We start from the raw sequence: 24,910 nt of genomic DNA on the forward strand, positions 1-24,910 counted from the left end.
CCCCGCCCCGACCCCTCCCTCCGGCCTGTGCGGCGGGGTCCGGCAGCGGCGCCGGCGCGAGGACCCGCGGAGGCGCGGGACGTGGGGCGGCGCCGCGGCCAGGGCGGGGCAGACGGGCACTGGCAGTGGGGGCAGCGCGGGCAGCGCCGCGGGCCCCTCGGAGTGGCCGCAGTCTGGGCCTCGGCCCTCCCATCCTGCTCCGCCGCGGTGAGTGTGACGAGCGGCCCCCAAGGGTGCGTTTGTATCCAGGTCTGCCCTGGTCTGGGGCCGGGTCGGAGCGGCCGTGTGTCCGTCCGGGTGTCTGTCGTTGGGAGCACAGATGCTTCTCAAAGGCTGTGACTGTCTCTGTCCACGTGAGGCGTGACTATGTCTGTGGGGGCAGTGGGGGGATTCTTCGGGCTGTGGCTTCTCACGTGAGGTCCATGTTTGAGGGGGGCAGGCGCGGGTGGATTGGTGATGGTTCCTTGGAGGAGTGCAGGGTTTGGGAGCTTGTGTATGTTGGCGGAGGGTGTGGAACGCTGCGGCGGAGGGTGGTGGTGGGTAGGGGGGTGTTACTGAGTGGGACTTTGGAATCTTGTGGCCCAGTTTGTCTGAGGATTCCTTTCCCCCTGGTGCAGACACTTATACCCCTTACTCTCCCCCCCCCCCCCGGCCCCCACTCCATCCTCCTCAGGCGCCAAAAGGCCCACCAGCTAGGATGGAGGACACTTTCCTCTTCTAGCACTGCTCCCTGCACAGGAAGCCTCCCCCGGAGGCTGTTTCTTGTAGGAAAGGACCCCTCCGCAGCCAGGGCCCTGCCTGAAGGACCCCAGGCCCCTCCCTGGTCTGGTCTTCTCCCTTCTGGACTTGGCTACAGATCCTGGGCTGCAAACCTGCAGGGACAGATGGCTGCAGGTTGGAGGAGCAGGCTGCACCCAGGGAGGTCATTCTGACTGAAGACAGGCCCTGGGCTTGTTGCTGGTATGGGGGTTTCTTATGTGGACAGCATGAACGCCGGATTGGCCCCAGTATGATGTGATCTGGGAAGTTGGAGCAGGTGCAGGGGTCTTTTTCACTAGTCTATCCCTGCTTGTCTGTCCAGCTCGCCAGCGCCCGTTCATCCTTTAAGCTGGGCTCTGATTTACTGCAGAATTGGAATCAGCTGCAGGCCTGACAGGTGCCCTGCCTCTCTTGGCTTGTATGCCTCCAGTGACAGAGCACTTACTACCTTATGCTATGGGAAAGCTTTATGTTAAGTGGAGGTCTTTTCCCTTGGAGCTTTGTTCACTTATCTTGTTATTACATTTGCTTTCACCTCTCTGCCTGGTGAGAGGGAACTGCAGTGATTTAAACATGGCTCTCCTGTCACCAGTGTGTACTGAGCATCCTCTATATGCCAGGTGCTGCCTCAGCCACATAAGGGACAATGGCATTTTTGCTAAGAGAAGAGCTTGGGCAAAGGCCCATAGTTGGGATAGTACAGCCTGAGTTCTGAAAAACAGCAAGATGATACAACTAGAATAGAGGGTGCCCAGAGGGAGTTTCATGGGTTCCCTAAACTCAACAAACATTTATTTTGGTATGGAGATGGGGTCAACTGCAGCCACCCTCTAACATATCTAGCCTTACCATGGAAACCATCAGTCAAATCCTCAAGGTAGTACAAGATGGGTTTAAGCGTGAGCACACATTACAATCATTAGGGAACTTTGACTGTAAAGAGAACCTTGGGAATCTCAGATTTGGGGAACAAAAACATACCCCCAGTTTACAAGTAAGGGTTTGGAGTAGGAATTTGCCCAGTCTTACCTTGCCTTTGTGTAATTAGTGACAGTCAGGGGCTAGCTCCTATATCTCCTGACCCTTCTTAACCTAGACACATTTTAGAGTCAGAATAAGAATAGTCATAGCTTGTATCCGAAAGGTGAAGAACTAAGAAGACTCCTGGAGTTGGTGTGGTTAGATGGACGGTGGTGCCTTTTATTGAGATGAGAAACCAGCAGGAAGAGCAGGTTAAGGGGAAATGAATTCAATGCATCTTCCATGTAGAGGTGTCTAAGATATAGCTGGATATACAGGTCTGGGGTTCAAAAAAGTGTTCTGCACTGGAGATAAGGCTGTGGGGTTCATTAGCAAGTGGCTAGTAACTAAAACCCTGGGAGATGATAAGATTTCCCTGGCAGAGTATGAAAGTGAAAGAAGAGGCCCTAGAACAAAGCCCTGGAGAACTAGATATTTAAGGAATGGGCAGTGAAGGAACAGCCAGGGAGCAAGTGGAGAACTCGCACTGCGTGATCGTAAAAGCATCGAGCACAGCCTCTACCCTTTAAGTCTCGTGCTCTTGCCCAACTGGCCCATGTTTCTTAAGTTTTCATGCTTCTGTTCTTTTGCTCAGCTTCCCAATGTACCTGTTAAACTCCTATTTGTCCCTCAAGAGCCAGCCAGCTCAGATATCCTTTCCTATGAAGATCTCTTCTTTCTCCAAACCACCTTCTGACTTAGAGACTTCCCCCCTTTGCTGCCTTAGCAGTTTGAATATGTCAATATCATGACACTTACCACATTGTAGTCATTTATCAATATTTCCATGTCTTTCCACACAGGTCTGAGAGCTTGTAGAGGACAGGGAATATGTCTTGTTCAACTTTGCATCTCCATTTGCCAGTTGAAGAGTCTAGTCTAGAGTGTGCCTGGAGAAATTTGATTGATGAGTTGGTTGATCAGCTGATTGAATAGTTTATTCACCTACCCAGTCTGGCAGTGGTGGGGGAGATGGTACTGTAAATTCCATCACTCTCTTTCCTTGCCAATCATACTGAAAGAGTCCTTGGCTTTGAGGACTTGACCTCCTCCTAGGATTCATCTGTCCCAGAGAAACCCAAAAGACTAACTGGCAGTCATTTGACATTTGCTGAGGCCTCAAATAATCAATTATATTTGGAGGCTAGGGAACAGAAGTGAGTCATTTTAGGAAGCAAGTGAGCCTAGATGACCTCTTTCAGCGACTTTTTAACACGCTTTGGTTATCTACCTCCACTCACAGCTGTGTAAATCTGGGACTCTCCTGAGGTTGTAGGAGGAAGTCGTGGGGGAAATTAGATGCTGTTTGAGAATTTGGAGAAACTGAACACATCCTTTGCAGATGTCAAGCATCCAGTGCAGTCAGCCGCACTGGCTGTCTTTGTTTGCTCACAAGTCAACTTCCTCCTCAGCCCCTTGGATCTGGCTTCCTCTCTTCCAGCCCCTGAAACCAAGCTCCCTGACAGCTTCTCCTGGGCTTTAAATCATGGGACCTTTCTGCAGCATTTCACAATGAGATTGTTTCCTTGTCCATGAAGCCTTATTGTCCATTGGCCTTCACAGTCTCTCTCTTTTTTGCTTCTCCTATCTCTGACCACACCTTCCCAACTTCTTGCAGGCTTTGCTTCCTGGGTCTATCCCTTAAATGTTGCGGTTCCTTAGGGCACAGCACAGTCGAGGCTGTCCTTTCTCCTCTGGGTGAGTCATCTACTTTCATGACTTCAGGCACCATCTCTACACCAGCAGCTGCCAGATCTGTATCTCCAGGCCAGACGTCTTTCCTAGGCTGCAGCCTATCTTTCCAGCTGCTAGCTGAATCTCTCCACTTGAATATCTCATACACACCACAGATCCGTCTTATTAAATGCTGAACTTATCACCCTCTCATCCGAACTGCTCTTTTTCCAAGTCAGAAAACTAGGAGTCATCCCAAATTCTCTTCTCCCTCTACTCTGCACATCAAGCTATCTAGCCATCAAGTTCTGTTGATTCCTCCCTATGACATCTCCTTCTCTCAACCAACCCTTTGCTACTTCCCTGGTCAATCCCACCATCATCTCTCCTCTGGAATATCATAGCAGTCTCTTAACTTTCCATCTCAATAACTTTTTGCATCTCCTCCAAACAGTTTTCCACACAGCAGTCAAAAATGTACTGTTGTGGCTCTATCACTCCATACTTGAACCCTTTTCACTCCCTCCCTTGCCCTTAAAGTTTTATTTTTCTCTTTGGTTAAGGCCTTCATCTAGCAGGAAAGGGTAAAGTCTAAACTCTTTCATAAGGCGAACAAAGCATGTGTGATCTAGCTCCTGCCTACCAACCCACCTTGTGTCTTAGCCCACCCCTGTCCCAGTGTACGATTCAACCCACCTTGTGTCTTAGCCCACCCCTGTCCCAGTGTACGATTCAACCCACCTTGTGTCTTAGCCCACCCCTGTCCCAGTGTACGATTCAGTCTCCTGATGCAGAAGGCACTATGTTATCTGTAACTCTCACTCACCCTGGACTTCTCAGCTTGAATGGCACTTTCTCCAGAATTTCCTTGAACTCCAACCTCCAGTGTCCCTCTCCCCCAACCCCTTTCTAGGCTAGGTGACCCTCTGTGCTCCTGAAGTGATCTGTGCTTCCCCATCATAGCCCTCACCATATTGCACTGCGGTAGTCTATTTTTAGTTGGTGGAATACATGAAGGCTGAGCTGAGACTATTTATCTTTGTATTCCCAGGCCTAGCAGAGGTATTGAATGAATGCCAAATGAGGAATGAGGTGCCTTTATTGCTGAGCCGTACTACACTGGTGGGATAAAGGAAAGGGGATGGCAGTAGGCAGCCTGAGGAAAGGGTGAAATCTCAGCCCTGAGTTCAAGTTCCTCCAAGTGTCTGCTGTGATAAACACTCCACTTAAACCATCCCTTGTAGGACCTTGGGGGCAGATCTCTAGGGCACAGTGGGATGGGGAAGGTGAAAGTAGGAGTCCAGGAGAAGAAGGGAATCAGTGATCCAGGCAGGGCTGTGGCCTCAGCGGCTGCACGCTGGGCAAGCCTGGGTGGGGAACTGAAGCAGGAAGGGGAAGAGAGGGAGGAGCTGTTGGGCCTTGGATGCAGCCCAATCCCCATCCCTTTGTGACTGGCTGGGAGAGCCCCTTGGGCCTGGAGAGGGTGGAGCCTGACATCAGCTGCCCCAGCAGGGCCCAGCAGACCACTCCTACTCTTCCTCCCTGCCCTCCCCTTCACCAGACAGAAGCTTCAGCTTGGCTGAGGCCTCCTGTTCCTTCCACCAACCCTCAATCTGTTCTTCCTGCTATGTTGTCTTTGTATTAAGTTTCCAGCTTCAGAACTCATCACCTCTGGAGAGAGAACTTCAGAATCCCAGTGCCCACATCAGCAGAGGATGCTCTCAGACATGGCCTTCCTAGCCTTCCCATGCCCACCCTCACTCAAACAGAAGGCACACCCAGCTCAGCTTCTCTCTGGCCCCTCCTCACGCCGGGCAGAGTCTCTGGACCAGCCCCACTGCATGCATGCGTATATTCGTTCATCTGTTCCCTTCAGAGAGGCCCATAATGCATGTAGCTGGGCTGCTAGTCATTGCCTGTTTTGAAGTACTCCAGCTATGTTTCTGCTTCTCTTCATGGCAATATTTCTCTAATTAATTGTCTACATCCACTGCATTAATTTCTTCCTCTTCATTTATTCTTTAGTCATTCTAACCTGGCTTCTGTCCCTGCCACTCCACCATGACCAAATCTGGTGGACACTCTTAAGTGCCATTAGTAACCAGCCCAGACCTCTCCATTGAACTCCTATATTCTGTTGCTTACTTGACATCTCTACCTGGTCATTAGGCACCTCAGACTTAGCGTGCCTAAGACAGAATGTTCCAACTCCCCTCCTCAGCTTTCGCTGTCTCTATGCATGACCCACCATTTGCTCAACCTGGGAGTCATTATTGACATTCCTTCTTCCCTCTCACATCCAATCCACCATGGTGTCCTTTTTGATTCATCCTTTTGATTCATCTCAGATCAGTCCACCCTTTTCCTATAGCTCTGCTAATACCCAGAATCAGAATCGTCTTCCTGAAGACGGGTAGCCTCCTAACTGGTCTTCCTGCTTCCACTACTCTGGTTCCTCTTCATTCCTCAGAGCTGCCAAAGTAACTTTTTAAGGCATTTTTATTTATTTTTAATTTATTCATTTTTTTAGAGAGGAGAAACAGAAAGAGACAGAGAGAGAGTGATAAGGGGGGAGGAGCAGGAAGCATCAACTCCCATATGTGCCTTGACCAGGCAAGCCCAGCGTTTTGAACTGGCGACCTCGGCATTCCAAGTCGACACTTTATCCACTGTGCCACCACAGGTCAGGCAGCATTTTTATTTTTTGTAAATTGCATCATTTCTTTCCCAATTTAGGAGAAAACCTAGATTCTTTTTTTTGTATTTACAGAGACAGAGAGAGAGTCAGAGAGAGGGACAGACAGACAGGAACGGAGAGGGATGAGAAGCATCAATCATTAGTTTTTCGTTGTGACACCTTAGTTGTTCATTGATTGCTCTCTCATATGTATGTGCCTTGACCATGGGCCTTCAGCAGAGCGAGTAACCCCTTGCTCGAGCCAGCGACCTTGGGTCCAAGCTGGTGAACTCTGCTCAAACCAGATGAGCTCGCGCTCAAGCTGGTGACCTCGGGGTCTTGAACCTGGGTCCTCCGCATCCCAGTCCAACGCTCTATCCACTGTGCCACCGCCTGGTCAGGCAAAAAACCTAGATTCTTAACATCAAGGTCCTTCCTGATATTATTTCATTATTTCAGCCTACCTTCCCAAACTCACCTCACCTCCTGCCTTTTATTCATTTTGCACTAAACACATGGTCCTTTTGGTTTCTCAATGAGTCTTCTAAGAACTTTCATTCAGGCTGTTTCTTTACCTTAGAATGTTTTTCCTCCCTCGTTCTCCGGTGCCCCAACTCTCATCCCTACCATTTTCCTTCATCCCTCAGAGCTCTGATTAACAGTTACCTACTTGGAGAGGCCTTCTGTGATCACCCAATAAAAGAAGTGTTCTTCCTCATAGCATCCTTTCCTTCTTTGTAGTGCTCCCCTCCCCCAATTTATAAGTATGGATTTATTTATTTTTAAACAATTTTTAAAATAGCTGTCACCACCTCTCTACTGCAGGTACAGTGACAATATCTGTTGTGTTTATCACTCTTTCCCCAATGTCTGTACAAAGTGCTAGGAATATACATACATTATACACACACACACACATATATAGTGTATATTAAATGCTTATCTTCAAGAACTCTGCATACAGTGGAGAAAGTAGAGAAGTAACAGAAAGTTACAGCATGGTATATATGGAGAGGATGGAGCAAACACAGGGTGCAGTGGGACACAAAAGTAGAGCACTTTGCCCAGATTTCAGGAAATCAGGGAAGGCCTTTTGGAGGAAGTGACATTTACACGGTGACTGGAAAGACAAGTGGGAGTCAGCCAGGCAAAGGGGGGCTTGGAAAAGGATCTCAGACAGAGGGAACAGAATGTGTGACTGCCCAGCAGTCAAAGAGAACAAGGATTTTTCCAGGAACAGAAAAGAAATCAGTGTGACTGAGCATGAATCATGAGACCTGAGCTATGGGCAAAGCTAAGCCTTGTTGGCAAATTTAAGAAGTTTAGACTTTGCCCTTTGGACATAGATAACCATTGAAGGAATTTAAATAGGAAGTTAATGATAAGATGGAATCTGTGGTTTTTTAAATTTTTGTGTGTGTGCGTGTGTGACAGAGACAGAGAGAGGGGCAGATAGGGACAGATAGACCGAAAGGGAGAGAGATGAGAAGCATCAATTCTTTGCTGCAGCACCCTAGTTTCTCGTTGATTGTTTTTTCATACATGCCTTGATGTGTGTGTGTGGGGGGGTGTTACAGCAGACCAAGTGACCCTTTGCTCAAGCCAGCGACCTTGGGCTCAAGCTGATGAGCCATGCTCAAAGCTGGCAACCTCGAGGTTTTGAAACTGGGTCCTCCACATCCCATCCACCGTGCCACCGCCTGGTCAGGTGGAATCTGTTTTAGAAGCCTCATTCTAACTGCGAGAGGGATGGATGAGGAGCACAAGTGAGGAGACAAGGATACCAGTTAGAAGGCGATTGCTGCACCTGAGGAGGGAATTGGTGGTGACCTATACTGGGGGCAGAGACTGTGTGGTTGGAGGAAAGGGGATAAGATATTTGAGAGGCAGAATCACAGACCTGGGTACTGATTGGATGTGGGAAAGAATGCAGTCCTGGGCAGTTGTGTAGAGAGGTGGGTCAGAGGTAGGAGGGGCTGCAGGTGAGATCTTTTTTTTCTTTTTTCTTACACCCAGATCACTAAACTCCATTCAGAAAAGTTTCTTGGAGGAGGATTTGAGGGAGGCAGAGGAGATAAAGAATGGGTTTGTCAGTGAGAGTGTGGGCCTCTGTGTACCATGCACTTGACATGCACTATTGCAATTCTTAAAACAGCCAGTTGAGGTAGACATTGTTATTTATGTAATTGTAAATTAAGAAGCTGAGTCTCAGAGAGATTATATGAATTATCCAGGGTCACATAGCTGGTGAGAGGCTGAACTGGGTTTAAAATCCAATCTAACCCTAAGTCTGTGCTCTTAACTAAGGGTTGCTCAGCACACCTACTTCCCTCTGTACCTTCTAGACCACTGCCTGTCCTGTCCCTGGCAGGGAAGAAATGGGGTTAGTTCTCTGCAGGGACTTTCAGCGGTAGGGATCAGGTGTGGGAGGGAGTGCTGACTTCCCTGGTGCTGACCATCTCTCCATTCACAGGCTCTTCTGAGTGGCAGGAACCATCTGTCGCCACCATGGCGAAGAGGCAGGACAGCCCTGGCCCAGAGGTCCAGCCTATGGACAAGCAGTTCCTGGTATGCAGCATCTGCCTGGATCGGTACCGGTGCCCTAAGGTTCTGCCTTGCCTGCATACCTTCTGTGAGAGGTGAGGGGAAGTGTGTCCTAGGTGGGAGGAAGACGGTGCAGGGCCGCCTGAGAGGGGAGTGATGTGTAAACCTGTAAGAGGGGAGGGAAATTTGTGTACACCTGCAGGGGAGCCACAGCCTACAGGAGATGAGGGTTTGATGCAGGAACCCATAAGAGAACCAGAAGCTCTTAACACTGGCCTGTGGTCCCTGCCCAGAATAGGGCCTTTTTTGTCCCTTTCCCAAACCCCAAGGCAGCCTTCAACGGCACCAGAGAAATTAGATAGAGAGCTGAGACTCTCACCTAGCTTTGGCACCATAAGAACTTGTGACCAGTGGGAGGATATTTGAAGCTAGGCCTGTTCTGAGCTCCCAATCATCATTGTTGTCCTGGGGCACTGAGTGAAAGGTGCCCCCTTCCAGCCTCTAGGCTTTATCCATTATTCATTCATTCACTAAATGTTTATATAAATCAGGCAACTACTATGTGCCAGCTCTGTCCTGGACTCTGGGTATACAATGATAAGCAAAAGCTCTTGAAGAGCTTACAGTATAGTGAAGGAGAAAGTAATCAAATAATCATACCGCCAGGCTACAGGTAAATATAATATTTTACCCTTAATAAGTGCTGCAAATAAAGTGCTAATTAAGCTATAAGAGCTTAGCACGTGGGATCTGATAGTTTGGAGAATCAGGGAAGGCTCCTTAAGGTGCAGTCTGGGGGGTGAGTAGGAGTTAACTAGGCGAAGGGAGTAGTAAGAGCATTGCAGGCAAAAGGAAGGACATAGGGAAAGGCCATGTGGCACGAGGGACGGTGTCAGGTCAGTCCCTCAAGGAAGCCCTGCCATGCAGGAGCCGAGCTGGTGTGACTGAGAGTGGCATGGCATGGAGCTAGAGGAGAGCTGAGGCCAGACCAAGGGAACATGCAGCCCTGTTAGGGAATTTTGCCCAGAGAGCCCCATGAAGCCTTTGCAGGATTTTAAACAGGATCACATCTGAATTTGGACAATATTCTTTCTCTGGCTATTATTCCTCATTGCTCTATCTTGAGTAGCCTGGTCCCTGGGTCTTCTCACCATTGTCTCCACCCACACCTTCCCTCTGCCTCCTGCTTTCATTGAAACCTAGCTCTGCCCCAGGGACTCTGCTTCCCTTCTAGCCCGCTCTTTCAGATTCCAGCTCTACTGCTCTCTCCCACTCATCAACTGGAAACAGTCTCAGCCTTCCTGCCCTTTCCAAGATCTCCCATCAATTTGGGTGACTTCATTATCCACTTGTGCTTCTAGGTTCTTGACTGTTTCTCCAGGGACGTTCTCCATGTCACCTCAGTCATACTCTTTCCCAACAATACCCCGAATCTTGCTGTCACCCAGAAAAACATCACTTCTTCTGTGGTCATAAACTTCAGTATCCCACTCCTGGCTCCTGTTACCCCACACTCTACACCAGCTTTGACTGTATATAGACGTCCAGCCCCCTCAACTGCTCCTCCTTCTCCCAGCCACCAGATCCATCCTGGCCTTTCTTTCCTACACATCCTGGATCCCATGACTATCCCTCTGACTGGCTGCCACAGTTTATTCATATCTTTGTCCTTTTCTAAACCCATGTGGCAGAAGCTGAATGCTGGATCAGTAAGACGTTTCTGCATCTTTTCTTACACCCAGATCACTAAACACTCCTGCAGAAAATCAGTGCTTGAGAAATTATAATAATAGCTACTGTATATCAATTCCTTGCCATTTGCAAAAGTCTGGCAAAGTGATTTACATATATTGATTTACTTAATCTTCACAAGAGATATGTTATTATCCCCATTTTTAAGGAAGAGGAAACTACGGTTCAGAGTCATTAAGTAATTAAGAAATGTTTCCAGAGCAAGTAAGTAGTCAAGATCTGAAACCAGGTTTGACTGCAGACCTTTTCAGTCTTTTTTTCTTTTTTTGTATTATTTTTATTTTATTTTATTTATTCATTTTTAGAGAGGAAAGAGAGAGGGAGAGAGAGAGGGAGAGAGGAGAGAGAGACAGAGAGAGAGAAGGGAGGAGGAGCTGGAAGCATCAACTCCCTTATGTGCCTTGACCGGGCAAGCCCAGGGTTTTGAACCGGCAACCTCAGCATTTCCAGGTCGACGCTTTATCCACTGCGCCACCACAGGTTAGGCCTCTTTTTTTTGTATTATTGACATACAATATTCTATAGTTTCAGATATGTATCATAGTGATTCAATATTTATATACATTACAAAATGATCTCTATGATAAATCTAGTTGCTGTCACCATACAAAGTTACTACAATATTATTGAGTGTATTCCCTATGCTGTTCATTACATCCCCGTGACTTATTTATTTTATAACTGGAAGTTTGTACCTCTTAATCTCCCTCACCTATTTCATGCCCCACCCCTCCCACAACTCCTGTACAGTCTAGTTAACTACCTGTTTGTTTTCTGTATGTATGCGTTTTATTTCTGTTTTATTTTGTTTGTTTGGTTTGATTTTTGAGATTCCACATAATTAGTGAAATCATATGGTATTTGTCTTTTTCTACCTTATTTCACTTAGCATAGTACCCTCTTGGTCCATCCATGTTTGTGCAAATGAAGAGACTTAGTTTTTTTTAATGTCTGGATAATATTCTACTGTTTATGTATGTATTATGTATGTGTACACACACACACCATGTCTTCTTCATTCATTCACCCATCAATGAATACTAACCTGGCTATTGTGAATATATTTCAGTGACCATAGGGGTGCCCATATGTCTTCAAATTGGTGTTTTCGTTGTCTTCTGATAATGCCCAGAAGTGTAATTGCTGGGTCATATGGTTCTATTTTTAATTTTTTGAGGAATCTCTATACTCTTTTCTATAATGGCTGTACCATTTTACATTCCCACCAACAGTGAAAAAAAGGAGTCTCTCTCTCACTTCCCCAAAATGAATGAATATATAAATAAATGTATGTTGAATTTTGTCAGATGTTTTTCTGCATCTATTGATATAATTATGTATTTTTATTGTTTTGTTAATGTGATGTATCACATTGATTGATATGTGGATGTCAAACCATCCTTGCATCTCTATAATAAATCCTACCTGATCATGATGGATGATCCTTTTAATGTGTTTTGATTTTGGTTTGCTAATACTCCGTTGAGAATTTTTCATCTATGTTCATCAGGAACACTAGCCTGTAATGTTCCTTTTTCATGGGACCTCTGGCTGGTTTTGGTATCAGGGTGTTGCTGGCCTTGTGAAATGAGCTTGAAAGTATTTCTTCATCTTTATTTTTTGGAATAATTTGAGAAGGATAGCAATGTACTCTTCTTCAAATCTTTGGTAGAATTCACATGTGAAATCTGGTTCTGGACTTTTGGTTTTTTGGGGGTTTTTAAATTATTGATTCAGTATCATTACTTATAATCAGTCTATTCATATTTTCTGTTTCTTCATGATTTACCTTGGACGGTTGTGTGTTTTTAGGAATTTATGCATTTTTTCTAGGTTTTCCAATTTGTTGGAGTATAATCGTTTGTAGCATTGTGCAGAGCCTGCACTCTTACCTACTACTCACTCATTTATCTTTTGGTCCATCCCTGCTCTTAAAGAACTTACGTTCTAGTGGGAAGTGATGGACAGTTAGCAAGCAAATAAACAGGTGAGTCACATCTTGTGCTAAGTGTTTTGCAGGAAATAAACAGGAAGTAAATGGGGGTGTTTGGTACAGGGGCTATTCGTTTTTTGTGTGTGACAGAGAGAGGGATAGATAGGGACAGGCAGACAGGAAGGGAGAGAGATGAGAAGCATCAATTCTTCATTGCGGCTCCTTAGTTGTTCATTAATTACTTTCTCATATGTGCCTTGACCAGGGGGCTACAGCAGAAAGAGTGACCCCTTGCTCAAGCCAGTGACCTTGGGCTCAAGCCACTGACCTTAGGCTGCAAGCCAGCAACCTTTGGGCTCTAGCCAGCAACTATGGGGTCATGTCTATGTACCCATGCTCAAGCCAGCAACCTCGCACTCAAGCCAAATGAGCCTGCACTCAAGCTGGCGACCTCAGGGTTTCAAACCTGAGTCCTCTGCATCCCAGTTCAATGCTCTATTCACTGCACCACTGCGTGGTCAGGCTACTTTTTTTTTTTTAATTCATTGTGTTGACATGGTTTCAAGTGTCTCACTCGATATAACACTGTCTACAAACAGCATCTTGCCCCCCAAACCCCATGCAAAGTCTCTTTCCACCCCTATTTTCCTTCCTTTGTTCCCCTCTACCTACTTCTACCCTTACCCCTTTCCCTCTGGCTGTTGCTACCCTGTTGGGACAGAGGTTGTTCTACAGAGTCATCAGGGAAGGCTTCCTTGAGGAGGAGATATTTGACCTGACACCTGAGGCTCAGAAGGAGGCAAGACATGTGCAGGTTATTCCAGGCAATGGGAAAATCTTTGCATTGTTCCATCAAAGGCCTTAAGGAAAGTGTAACCAGGCTTGTTCAGATGGTAGAAAAGAAGCCGGTGTGGCTGAGTGAGGAGGAAAGTGGGATGACATGAGGTCCAAAAGAGTCGGGACAGTTACGGGGTAGCTCAGTGGTTTTGGAAGTGTTTGGATTTTATTCTAAATGCAATGTAAAACCACTGGAGGATTTATTTTATCAGGGAAATAATATGATAGAAATTAGATTTTTTAAAAGATCACTCTGGTTATAGTGTTGGGAATGGATTGTAGAGGCGGAAGAGTGGAAACAGGAATCCAATTGTGAAGCTATTGTAAGCCAGGTATGCTCAGGAAGGAGGAAGGAGGTCTTGATGAGTTTGAAGGTATTCTGCAGAGGAAACACCAGATTCCATGAACTGGGAAGATAGCTATAGGGGAACAGTGGAATGGTTGAAATGCAGGTTTTAGAGTTGATGCAGTGATGAGTGACGATCGGATATGGGTGCTGGTGGGAGCATGGGAGTGGACAGCTGAGGTGAAGTTGAGGAAAAGATCATAGGGGGTGAGGAGACCAGGGAACTAAGAAAACCTGACAGTGGATGGCTCACCTTATAGATGTCAGAGCTACTGGGGCTGATGGCAGAAGTATGTATGTTGGGGGTTTATTTGGTGATCTAAGCTAGGGTAATGGGACAGGGGTTAACAGGAGAGAGTAAGCCAGACGAAAAACTTTAGAGGCTGGGGAAGCATCCATGAAGTTAGTAGAGATGCCTGACCAGGCGGTGGCGCAGTGGATAGAGCGTTGGACTGGGATGCAGAGGACCCAGGTTCAAGACCCCGAGGTCGCCAGCTTGAGCACGAGCTCATCTGGTTTGAGCAAAAGCCCCCCAGCTTGAACCCAAGGTTGCTGGCTCCAGCAAGGGGTTATTCGGTCTGCTGAAGGCCCGCGGTCAAGGCACATATGAGAAAGCAATCAATGAACAACTAAGGTGTTGCAACGCGCAATGAAAAACTAATGATTGATGCTCCTCATCTCTCTCCGTTACTGTCTGTCTGTCCCTATCTATCCCTCTCTCTGACTCACTCTCTGTCTCTGTAAAAAAAAAAATAAATAAAAATGAAGTTAGTAGAGACAATGAAAAGGGGGGAGGGTGTAGACAGAAGGCATGAGCTTTCAAAGAGCTGAATAATAGTTTAGGAATGTTGGAGTTGGGGGTGGGGAAGACAACCCTACCTTCTAGCCCTAAGGAATGTGGAGTATGAGACAAAAACCACTCTGCTTGAGAGGACTGCAGAGAAACTAGGTCACAAATAAGTTAATATTTGTGAAGCACTTAGAGTCGTGCCTGGCACATACATACTGCTTGTTAAATAAATAAAAATTAATTAGTTCAAATCAAGAGGTATAGAGAACATTAGCAGACGATATTGAAGGTATGTGGGAAAGTTTACAGCACGCAGATCTTCCCTCCACAAATCCATGGTCTCCAAACATGCTGCCCTCAGTCTGTAAGCTTCCTCTCTTCCCTTCAGTGAGTAATCCCAGCCCTCCTGTTCTCCACACTCTTCTCTTCTTCATTCTCAGCAGCAGATCTTGCCTGAAGTAAGTTAGGCAGACTCTGTAACTTTGCTTCTGTGTTCAAGTACATCCACCTCTGTTTTCCCTCCTCCAGAGGATGTGGTCCATTCCTTTTCTTCAGACCAATCTGAGCCACTTCCCCATCCCTAGACCTTCCCCCGTGTCTTCTAGTCTCTTTCACCTCTCCTCTACTGGCTCCTCCATTTATAAACACGTTCAAGGCTCCCATTACAAACAGATAAGAACTGTGGGTTCCTTTGTCCCTGTCCCCCCCACTCCACCCCCAGCTGCCATTATATCTCTCAGCCCCCTTACTCTAACTTCCAACCTCCTGTTTTCTCTTCAGCTGGCAGTGGTCAAGCTTTTCTTCCACTACTATTCCAATCTGTTTTCCCTACAGACAAAAGTACTCTCACATTTGCCAAATTTGATGGGCATTTCCTGGTCCTTAATGTTCCCTGACTCCTCAGCTGCTTTAGACAATGATAACTACTCATTACCTCCTAGAATATGCCACTCACATTGCTCCTCCGAAACTGTCTCTCCCTGCCTCTCTGCCCATTGATCTCTGCTCCCCTCATTCAGTACCCGCTCTGTGCTCTGTCTGCTCTTATCACTGCCTACCCCTTCTTGGCTAATTGAATCCTCTCCCATTGCCACAGAGGCCATCTAAATGTTAATGGCAGCCTCATCTATATCTCTAACCTGCCTTCTCCCCAGCTCTCTACAGGTCCCTTCTACCTGGATGTCTTCTGTTACAGTAAACTCAGCCAGATCAATCTGAACTTCCCTATAAATCACTCCTCTTTCTGTGTTTCTCATTATAGTGAATGCCACCACCATCCACTCAGTGATGTAAGCTAGGAGTCAACCAAGACTCATCTCTCACTCTTCATAGCTAATAAGACAATACCTCCTCCTGGCTGTACTTCTTAAATACTTCTCAAATTTGTTCCACCTTAGTCTATCTATATTGTTACTGCCTAAATCCAGGTCTTTTCATCTTTTGCCTAAACTATTTTTTTTTAAAGAAGACTATAAATTTTTATTTATTTATTTATTTTAGAGAGGAGAGAGAGTGAGAGAGAGAAAGAGAGAGAGAGAGAGAGAGAGAGAAAGGAAGAAGAGCAAGAAGCATCAACTCCCATATGTGCCTTGACCAGGCAAGCCAGGGTTTTGAACCAGTGACCTCAGCGTTCCAGGTCAACACTTTCTCCACTGTGCCACCACAGGTCAGGCTGTTGCCTAAACTATTATAAGAGTATCTTGGTTAAGCATATGCTTTGCTTTGTATTTGGACCCAGGCTCCAGTGCTCACTAGTTTGTTACCTTGGACCACTTACCCCTTCTGAGTCTGTTTACATAAACAAAGTGTAAAAGTACAGTGCCTGGCACACAGTGCTCAATAAATGGTGATTGGATAATGCCGATGATGATCCCATCCCTTGTCTGCTGTCTGGTCACATTCACATTCACCCTCCCCGAGAGGCAGTGAAGAAGAGCTTGATAAAACATAAACCTAGCCCTCCAATGCTCCAGTGGCTCCCTTTTGTGGTTGCAGTGGCTTCTAAGCTCCTTGGTATGGCCCACAGGCTCTATAAACTGCCTCTACCTCTCTCCATACTCCTGTTAACCGTTCCTCATCTTGGTCTTGGTCTCCAGCCATATCAAGCTGTTTCTTTTCTTTTCTTTTCTTTTTTTTCAGAGACAGAGAGAGAGTCAGAGGGATAGACAGGGACAGACAGACAGGAACGGAGAGAGATGAGAAGCATCAATCATCAGTTTCTCGTTGCGACACCATAGTTGTTCATTGATTGCTTTCTCATATGTGCTTTGACCATAGGCCTTCAGCAGACTGAGTGACCCCTTGCTCAGCGACCTTAGGTCCGAGCTGGTGAGCTTTTTTTGCTCAACCAGATGAGCCTGCACTCAAGCTGGCGACCTCGGGGTCTCAAACCTGGGTCTTCTGCATCCCAGTCCGACTCTCTATCCACTGCACCACCGCCTGGTCAGGCTCAAGCTGTTTCTAATTCCCTACCTACACTATGCTGTTTCTGGACCCCTATGTCAGGAACACCCATTCTCCTCTCCCTTCATCTTCCTTTGGTCAGGCTAACATTATTTATCCATGAAAACTTAGCTTACATCACCTCCTCTGAAGCCTTTCCTAGCTACCCTTTCCACCCACCATGGGCCAGATGCCCCTCTGTGCATTTCCTTATCAGTGCCTCTACTGTATTCCTTTTATTAATGATAAGTGATAGCCTATAATACGTATATAGTGCTCTCTGTGAGTCAGGCAGATACTTATAGCCTACAATGGTTAGTGCTTTCTGTGAGTTAGGAATGTAAGCCCTTTATATTTAACCCTCCAGCACCCTGTGAAGTCTGTACTGTCTCCATCTTAGAAAGGGAGAATCCTTGGCTTATCAAAGTTAAGTAAGTTGGCAGGGGTCACGGTATGATAGGTGACTGACCTGGGAATTGAAGCCAGGCAGCCTGTCTGCAGGATCCACTAATCATTATTTGTCTACTTTTATAAATTCCCTATTTCTTGACTTCTACAAACACCCGTCTTCTCGGTAGACAAAGTATTTTGGAGGGGCACACTGTGCTTTATCTTTGCATACCTTCAGCCTGGCACAAATATGACAAGAGTAGGTGCCAGTAAGTGTTTAATGAGTTAGTGAAGGAAGGGCTAGCTGCACGTTTTTCTGTAAGGGTTTAGAAATACCTGTGAAAGGTGAGCCTGTGTTTGTGCACACTGTGAGGAATGTGGATATGTCAGCTCTTCTGAGAGATGTCAGGGATGTGTTTCTACCCAGTTGTGAGATGAGGCCTTTTATACCTGCTGGCAGGACAAGATGTGTGTCCCAACCAGAGAAGTTTCAAATGAAGTATAAGGGCACCCCTGTGAGGAGAGGGATGAGCACAGCACCCATGGGAAGTGTGAGGGGGGTACGCTGACACTGCCCCACGCCCTCCTTCTCTCCCTGGCTAGATGCCTCCAGAACTACATCCCCGCCCAGAGCCTGACGCTGTCCTGTCCAGTGTGCCGGCAGACATCCATCCTCCCGGAGCAGGGTGTCTCCGCACTACAGAATAACTTCTTCATCAGCAGCCTCATGGAGGCCATGCAGCAGGCACCCGATGGGGCCCACGACCCCGAGGACCCCCACCCCCTCAGCGCAGTGGCTGGCCGCCCCCTCTCCTGCCCCAACCATGAAGGCAAGGTGGGCCCAAGCAGGCCCAGTGAGGCCAGGACTTGGGGTGGAGGGGCGGAAGAGGGTGCGGGAGGGGGCCGAGTGGCTGTGGGCAAGAGTGTTTCTCTGGATAAATGGTCCAGGTAGGGGGCACACCTGGAAGGTGAGGGGCAAGGAGGACAAAGGGGGGAGGGGAGGGGGAAAGAAGCTCGGTGTCTAGCCGTTGCCTCACTAGAGTCTTTATGCTGCCAGACGATGGAGTTTTACTGTGAGGCCTGTGAGACGGCCATGTGTGGCGAGTGTCGCGCAGGGGAGCACCGAGAGCACGGCACGGTGCTGCTGCGTGATGTGGTGGAGCAGCACAAGGCCGCTCTGCAGCGCCAGCTCGAGGCAGTACGCGGCCGGTAGGCGCCTGGTGGGAACCGGGGCTGGTGGGGCCATCTGAGATGGTGTCTCAGCGGGGGCAGAGGAGGGACCCTAGGGAGAGTAGTGATAAAATTCTTAGGGCAGGGAGGCCTCAGGTAGGGGAACTCCTGGGGGACAAGCAGTAGTAGGGAGAAGGAATGGTCTGATAAGAGCACCTTAAGCCACGCTGGTACGAGGTCTTTCCCCTCCCCAGACTGCCACAGCTGTCTGCAGCTATCGCCTTAGTGGGGGGCATCAGCCAGCAGCTGCAGGAGCGCAAGGCAGAGGCCCTGGCCCAGATCAGCACAGCCTTCGAGGACTTGGAGCAGGCGCTGCAGCAGCGCAAGCAAGCTCTGGTCAGCGACCTGGAGGCAATTTGTGGGGCGAAGCAGAAGGTGCGTCTGTTTACCCTTCCCTACTATTGTCCGTCATGAGACGGTCTTACTGCCTCCATGTATTCCTGCTTTACATGTTTGCACACACTCTTCCCTAGTATATATATTCTGCCCCCTGATATGGCCTTACCAGTGCTGTGAGCATGTGTCCCCTGTCCACAGTCCCTCTCATATTTCTTTAATGCTATAGTACCACAAGTTCATCAGGAATCACAGAGACACCCCCCCACACACTGTGCCAGCCTTCTCACCCAACCCACCTCAAACCCCTTCTCAGGTGTTACAGACCCAGCTAGACACACTGCGCCAGGGTCAGGAACACATTGGCAGTAGCTGCAGCTTTGCGGAGCAGGCCCTGCGCCTGGGCTCGGCCCCGGAGGTGTTGCTGGTGCGCAAGCACATGCGAGAGCGGCTGGCAGCGTTGGCGGCACAGGCCTTCCCGGAGCGGCCACACGAGAACGCGCAGCTGGAACTGGTCCTCGAGGTCGATGGGCTGCGGCGATCGGTGCTCAATCTGGGTGCACTGCTCACGACGAGTGCCACTGCACACGAGACGGTGGCCACGGGTGAGGGCCTGCGCCAGGCACTGGTGGGCCAGCCCGCCTCACTCACTGTCACTACCAAAGACAAGGATGGGCGGCTGGTGCGCACTGGCAGCGCAGAGCTGCGAGCTGAGCTCACGGGCCCCGATGGCACACGCCTTCCTGTGCCAGTGGTGGACCACAAGAATGGCACGTACGAGCTGGTGTACACAGCGCGCTGTGAAGGGGAGCTGCTACTCTCAGTGCTGCTCTATGGCCAGCCGGTGCGTGGTAGCCCCTTCCGCGTGCGTGCCCTGCGTCCTGGGGACCTGCCGCCTTCCCCAGACGACGTCAAGCGCCGTGTTAAGTCCCCAGGCGGCCCAGGCAGCCACGTGCGCCAGAAGGCAGTTCGGAGGCCCAGCTCCATGTACAGCACAGGCGGCAAGCGGAAGGACAACCCCATTGAAGACGAGCTCGTGTTCCGAGTTGGTATGGGCCTGCGGGTTGCAGAGCCAGGCAGGGGCCGGGGCACAGGGAGCAGAAAGTTTCAAAATGACCTACTAGTGAATTCTTTTGTTTCCCCCCTATCCCTTTCCCACAGGCAGCCGTGGAAGGGAGAAGGGCGAATTCACTAATTTACAGGGTGTGTCCGCAGCTAGCAGTGGCCGCATAGTGGTAGCAGACAGCAACAACCAATGTATTCAGGTAAGCGCCTGTCCAGCTTCCCCAACACCAAAATAAGGTCCTCCAGCTACAGCCTCCTGAAAAAAAAAGCAATGTCGGTCACCTCCTGAATTGAAACCCTACGCTTAGTAGCATTCCTTAAAGAGCAGTAAATCATAGCACCACTCTGCACTCACCCACTTGCACCCTCACCACCGCTGGCCACAGTGGTAACCACGTTCTCAGGCACCAGGCTTCATTGTGCTGGCAGCCTCTACCTCCCAAACCGTGGCTCAACCCAGACTAGCTCCTGGACCCCAAAGATCGGGCTCATTCTTCCTTTCCTCACCCTCTGCTTGAATCACTACCTGGCTGGCTTACTTTCTCCTTGTCTTCACCACCATATGGTCAGGGTACAGGCTCTGCTCTCCCCTGATATCTTCCAACATACCTTCCTGGCTCCAGAATGTACCATGTTTGCAGCTGTCTGCAAACATCCGGTTGCCTAGACGGTCGAATGGGGAGACTTTGTGAAAAGGAGTGTCTTCGGTGGCTAGATTGCCATGCGCCCTCACAGGTGGTCCTGTCCCTGGTCCTCCCAGCCCCTCACACACCTGGTGGACACGGCCTCTGCAGCACTCCAGGCTCCTTAGAGCCAGTAAATGTGTTTTTTTCTGTCTATTCCTGTAGTTAACCTAGAGCCTAGTGGCATTTGCACTGCAGAGCCCAGTGTGGCAGATACGGAGGAGCAGTTAAAAGTCAGGCTCTGAAACCAGACACCTGGGCTTGAATCCTAGCTCTGCCACTTAACTCACAAGTCATGTGACCTCTCCAAGTTTCAGTTAGCTCATGTGTAAAATTAGGAAAAGAATACCTCATTGGGCTGCTGGGAGCATTACATGACACAGTGTTTGGTGCCTGACACCTAGTGAACCTTCTAATGTTAGGTAAAAATGTCATTGTCCAGGTGGAAGCTGTCAACAAAAGCCAGGAGGTGGGAGAGAGCTGGTAGGAGTTAGTTCAGGGAACTGGAAGGGTCCCAGAGGAGCTGTAGGTATATTACTATTAGGAGCCAAGTAGCTGAGGTCACACTGAGTTTATCCTGTACAGGATTGTTTCTAATTACCCTGAACTTCAGTTCTTAGGAACATTTTATCAGGTAGCAAAACTTTTCCCTGAAGATCCTTACTTCACATCACCTATAAACTTAAACATTTTCCCGACCCAGCCTGAGTACCCTGTCATAGATTCAGCTCTGCCAAAGGTCTGTCACCTCAATGTCAGATCCTCCCTGGCCCATGCTTTCCCCTTAGTAGGCTGAAAGTGCCAGTAACTCTTCCATGACCATATTCCCAGTCCTGTATTTCCACACTATTCCTGGGAGCAGAGGACAGGAAAGGCCCCGTTCAGCGTAGGGAGATATTTGGACACAGCCTGGAGAGAGGAGAGCATGGGGTGGGGGTAGACAAAGGGAGTGGGGGTGGTGCTAAGACCCTACTCAGTCACTCCCTCCACTGTCTAACTCTTTTCCTGCTCCCTTACGTCAGGGACGCTTTCTGGCATAAACATTCAGATTTAAGAAACTTTCCCTGGTGTGTATACACAAAGGTGCTCACATGCATGTGACATGTGCCATTTAGTCTCCAGTGAGAGGCTATACTTATCCACTGTTTCAGAGGGAGGGCCTGGTGTAGCCCCCTCCCTTCCAAACGCTTGCTCCTTCTCCCTTCTCATACTAGCAAGGGCTGTCACACCACTGGGGACCAGGGCAGGACACGGGAGGGCATGGTGGAAGGTCTGCATCAGGAGGGAGTGATGTCAGCTCTTCTGTGAAAACTGCTCTTCATTACCTCAGGCAGGATCTTAGTCACATTCTCCTCTGAGTGCCTCAGCCTTTTGTTATAACACTTCATACTTTACCAGAATCGCTACTTTATTTTATATTGTTTTAGTTTCTCTCCCCCACTAGATTCAGATTCTAAAATTACTTAGTGCTACTATGATATAGCAGAGAGATGTTCAAGACCAACCTAGGGCACCAGCAGATAGATTCACGACCCACAGGTTGAGAACTGCTGTTCTAGAGACATTAAGGAAGCAATTCTGGCAGGTTTTGATGAGCTATCAGATGTCAAGAGGGAAGGAGGGATCAGGAGTAGCAGGACTTGGTGCTCCGGGTAGGCGGTGTTGCCATTCGGGAGCGGGTCTAGGTATAAGTTGACGACTTTACTTTTGTACGTGTTGCATTTAACATGGCTGTGTGGCATCCAGATGGGGGTGTTCTGGTCCAGTTCTGGTCTGAGCTTGAGCTGAGGAATTCATTCATTTCTTAAATGTTTGCTATGTGCTGGTTGCTATACTAGTGCTGCAAATGCAGCAGCAAAGAACACACACAGTCCCTGCCCCACCTGGATCTTGCATTCTTAGAAGGGGACAAAGATATTTAGTTAAAGAATTGATGGTTAGCCTCACCTGTGGTGGCGCAGTGGATAAAATGTTGACCTGGAATGTTGAGGTTGCTGGTTCGAAACCTTGGGCTTGCCTGGTCAAGGCATGTATGGGAGTTGATGCTTCCTGGCCCTCCCACCTTCTCTTTCTCCCTCTCTCTCCTCTCTCTCTCTCTGAAAAATGAATAAATAAAAATCTAAACAAACAAACAAAAAAAAGAATTGATGGTTATATCATGGAGACCTAACTGTATGTGAATACATTGAGTCAGGGTAGAGTTGGCCATTAAAGCCTTCTCTGAAGAAGTGATCTGGAAATTCCAAGAATCAAAAGGTGAATAAGAGTTGGCCAGATGTAAGGGGTGAGACAAGATAGGACAGGAAAAGTAAGACACCTCCCACACCCCCCAAGCCTCATCACTTTTGAGCTGGAAACTAAGCTCAGACTGGAGGAGGCACATGCGTACTCTCACTGCTGATCTGGGGGTACATTTCAGTCTCTGATCCCTCCCTTCTCACACTAGCTAGTGCTGTCCCACCACAGGGGACAAGGACAGAATAGATAAGAGTGTGGTGGAAAGTCTGCATCAGGAGGGAGTGATGTCTCTGGGTGGGACCAGTTCAAATCGTCCTGTAGGCCTAAGAGATGGGGATAGGGTGGAGGCAGGGAGCCCAGTACACTAAGGAGGGAGAGGTCCGGGTCAGCACTTAAGGCCAAGGCCTGAACTTGAGTTATCCAAGGCTGCTCCTGGCTCTGATTTATCTTATGTCCTTAGAGCCTATAACAAAGAAGTGTGTGAGATTTATGCCATAAGTGGTGAGTAATGTCTTGGCTACAAAGAAGGAGAAGATGGCTTAGCTCTAGAGGAAAGGAACATTAAAGGAGGTGCTTTTAGGGTGGGTATCTGTTGGGCAGTTAAGGTGGATGAGGTAGAAGAAGGCGAGAGGTTGAAAGGTTCCCTCTGTCCAGGAGGAAGGTTACCTTGCCAGACCCAGAGCCTGCAAGGGCCAGTCCTTGTCCATTTCCCCTTCTGCCCCAGCCCTTTCTTGTCTGCTACTAAGTCTTGCTGAGTCTACATCCTAACTGTCTCTTGAGTCCATCACTTCCAGCAGTGTCCTGGTCCTGGTCATCATCATCTCACACCTGGACTGTTACATCAGCCTCTGGTTAGCTAGCTTCCTGTCTTGACTCTTCCCTGCAGCCAGCGTGCTCTTTCTTAAAAACTCCAGTATGTCTTTTCCAACACTCCCAAGCACTTCTCCAATTTCAGTGGCCGCTGACCAGGTGCTCTACGAAATTAACTCAATTCTGATACTGTGTACCTGGAGATAGTGTCATATCCCACAGGCTAAGGGCTCAGTCCCATAAAACTGTCCCGCCTTCAGATACTGGTTGCAAGTCAAGTTGTCACCTATGCGCTGACCTGCTATAAATTGGAAGTTCCCGTCTTTGGGTTTGGTTAATTGGCTAACGCAGCTCACAGAACTTAGGGGAACGTTTACTTATGTTTACCAGTTCACTATAAAGCAGTGGTCCCCAACCCCCGGGCCACGGACCAGTACCAGTTCGTGGGCCATTTGGTACCGGTCTGCAGAGAAAGAATAAATAACTTACATTATTTCCATTTTATTTATATTTAAGTCTGAACGATGTCTTATTTTTAAAAAATGACCAGATTCTCTCTGTTACATCCGTCTAAGACTCACTCTTGACGCTTGTCTCATAAGTTCGACAATTATATTTAAAAATACCACAGTTTTTACGCCGGTCGCATAATTTTATTTTGTGCATTTATCCATCTCACCCTAAAGGCCGGTCCGTGAAAATATTTTCTGACATTAAACCGGTCCGTGGCCCAAAAAAGATTGGGGACCACTGCTATCAAGGATTTGATAAAGAATACAGATGAACCGCTAGATGAAGAGGTACATAGTGCAAGGTCTGAAAAAGTTCCTGGTGCAGGAACTTTCTTCTCTGCGGAACTCAGCACCAACAAAGAAGCTTATCAAATCTTGTTGTTCAAGAGTTTTTATAGAGCTTAATTTGTGTGTGCACACACACATACACACTACACTCCTACCTAGAGGTTGATGGGTAGGGCTATAAGTACCAGCCCTATAATCCTTTGTTCTTTCTGATGACCAGCCTCACCCTGAGGCTATCCAGGGTCCCCACCCTAAGTCACTGCAGTAGCATAAGTTCAAAGGGACTTCTTATGAATGGCAAAAGATACTCTGATCACTCAGGAAATTCCTGGGCTTTTAGGAGCTCTGTGCCAGGCACTGGGGACAAAGACCAAATACATTACTTATTTTACCACAGAAACCAATCTCATCTTGTTATTCCCTTGCCCAGAAATTTTCAGTGACTCCTCATTACATCCAGGATAAAACCTGACTCCTGCTGTTCATGGGAGTGCTCCCTGCAATCCACACTGGGCAAGCACGGCCCGTACTGGACTTTTACGTGCTGTTCACTCCGCTTAAATGTTCTCTTGCTTCTTTGCTGG

The 24,910-nt window shown here is 48.0% G+C and overlaps 1 protein-coding gene across 5 annotated transcripts in view; it reads left to right on the forward strand.

Moving 5' to 3' along the window:
* The window catches only part of TRIM3 (tripartite motif containing 3), a 27,794-nt gene continuing 2,884 nt past the window's right edge, over positions 1 to 24,910 (forward strand). Inside the window, exons 1-7 of one of the 5 annotated variants that reach the window (XM_066366531.1) lie at positions 1 to 233; positions 8,604 to 8,769; positions 17,768 to 17,999; positions 18,222 to 18,373; positions 18,589 to 18,769; positions 19,047 to 19,779; positions 19,892 to 19,995. In XM_066366531.1, coding sequence (XP_066222628.1) covers positions 8,639 to 8,769; positions 17,768 to 17,999; positions 18,222 to 18,373; positions 18,589 to 18,769; positions 19,047 to 19,779; positions 19,892 to 19,995 — 1,533 coding nt within the window. In that variant the 5' untranslated portion in view covers positions 1 to 233; positions 8,604 to 8,638. Of the gene's footprint in view, positions 234 to 3,458; positions 3,478 to 6,113; positions 6,137 to 8,603; positions 8,770 to 17,767; positions 18,000 to 18,221; positions 18,374 to 18,588; positions 18,770 to 19,046; positions 19,780 to 19,891; positions 19,996 to 24,910 lie in introns of those variants that run through there. The other 4 variants (XM_066366528.1, XM_066366536.1, XM_066366534.1 and 1 more) reach the window with 4 other exon arrangements.

Source organism: Saccopteryx leptura, chromosome 1 (genome assembly GCF_036850995.1).
Source record: "Saccopteryx leptura isolate mSacLep1 chromosome 1, mSacLep1_pri_phased_curated, whole genome shotgun sequence".
Lineage (NCBI taxonomy): Eukaryota > Metazoa > Chordata > Mammalia > Chiroptera > Emballonuridae > Saccopteryx > Saccopteryx leptura.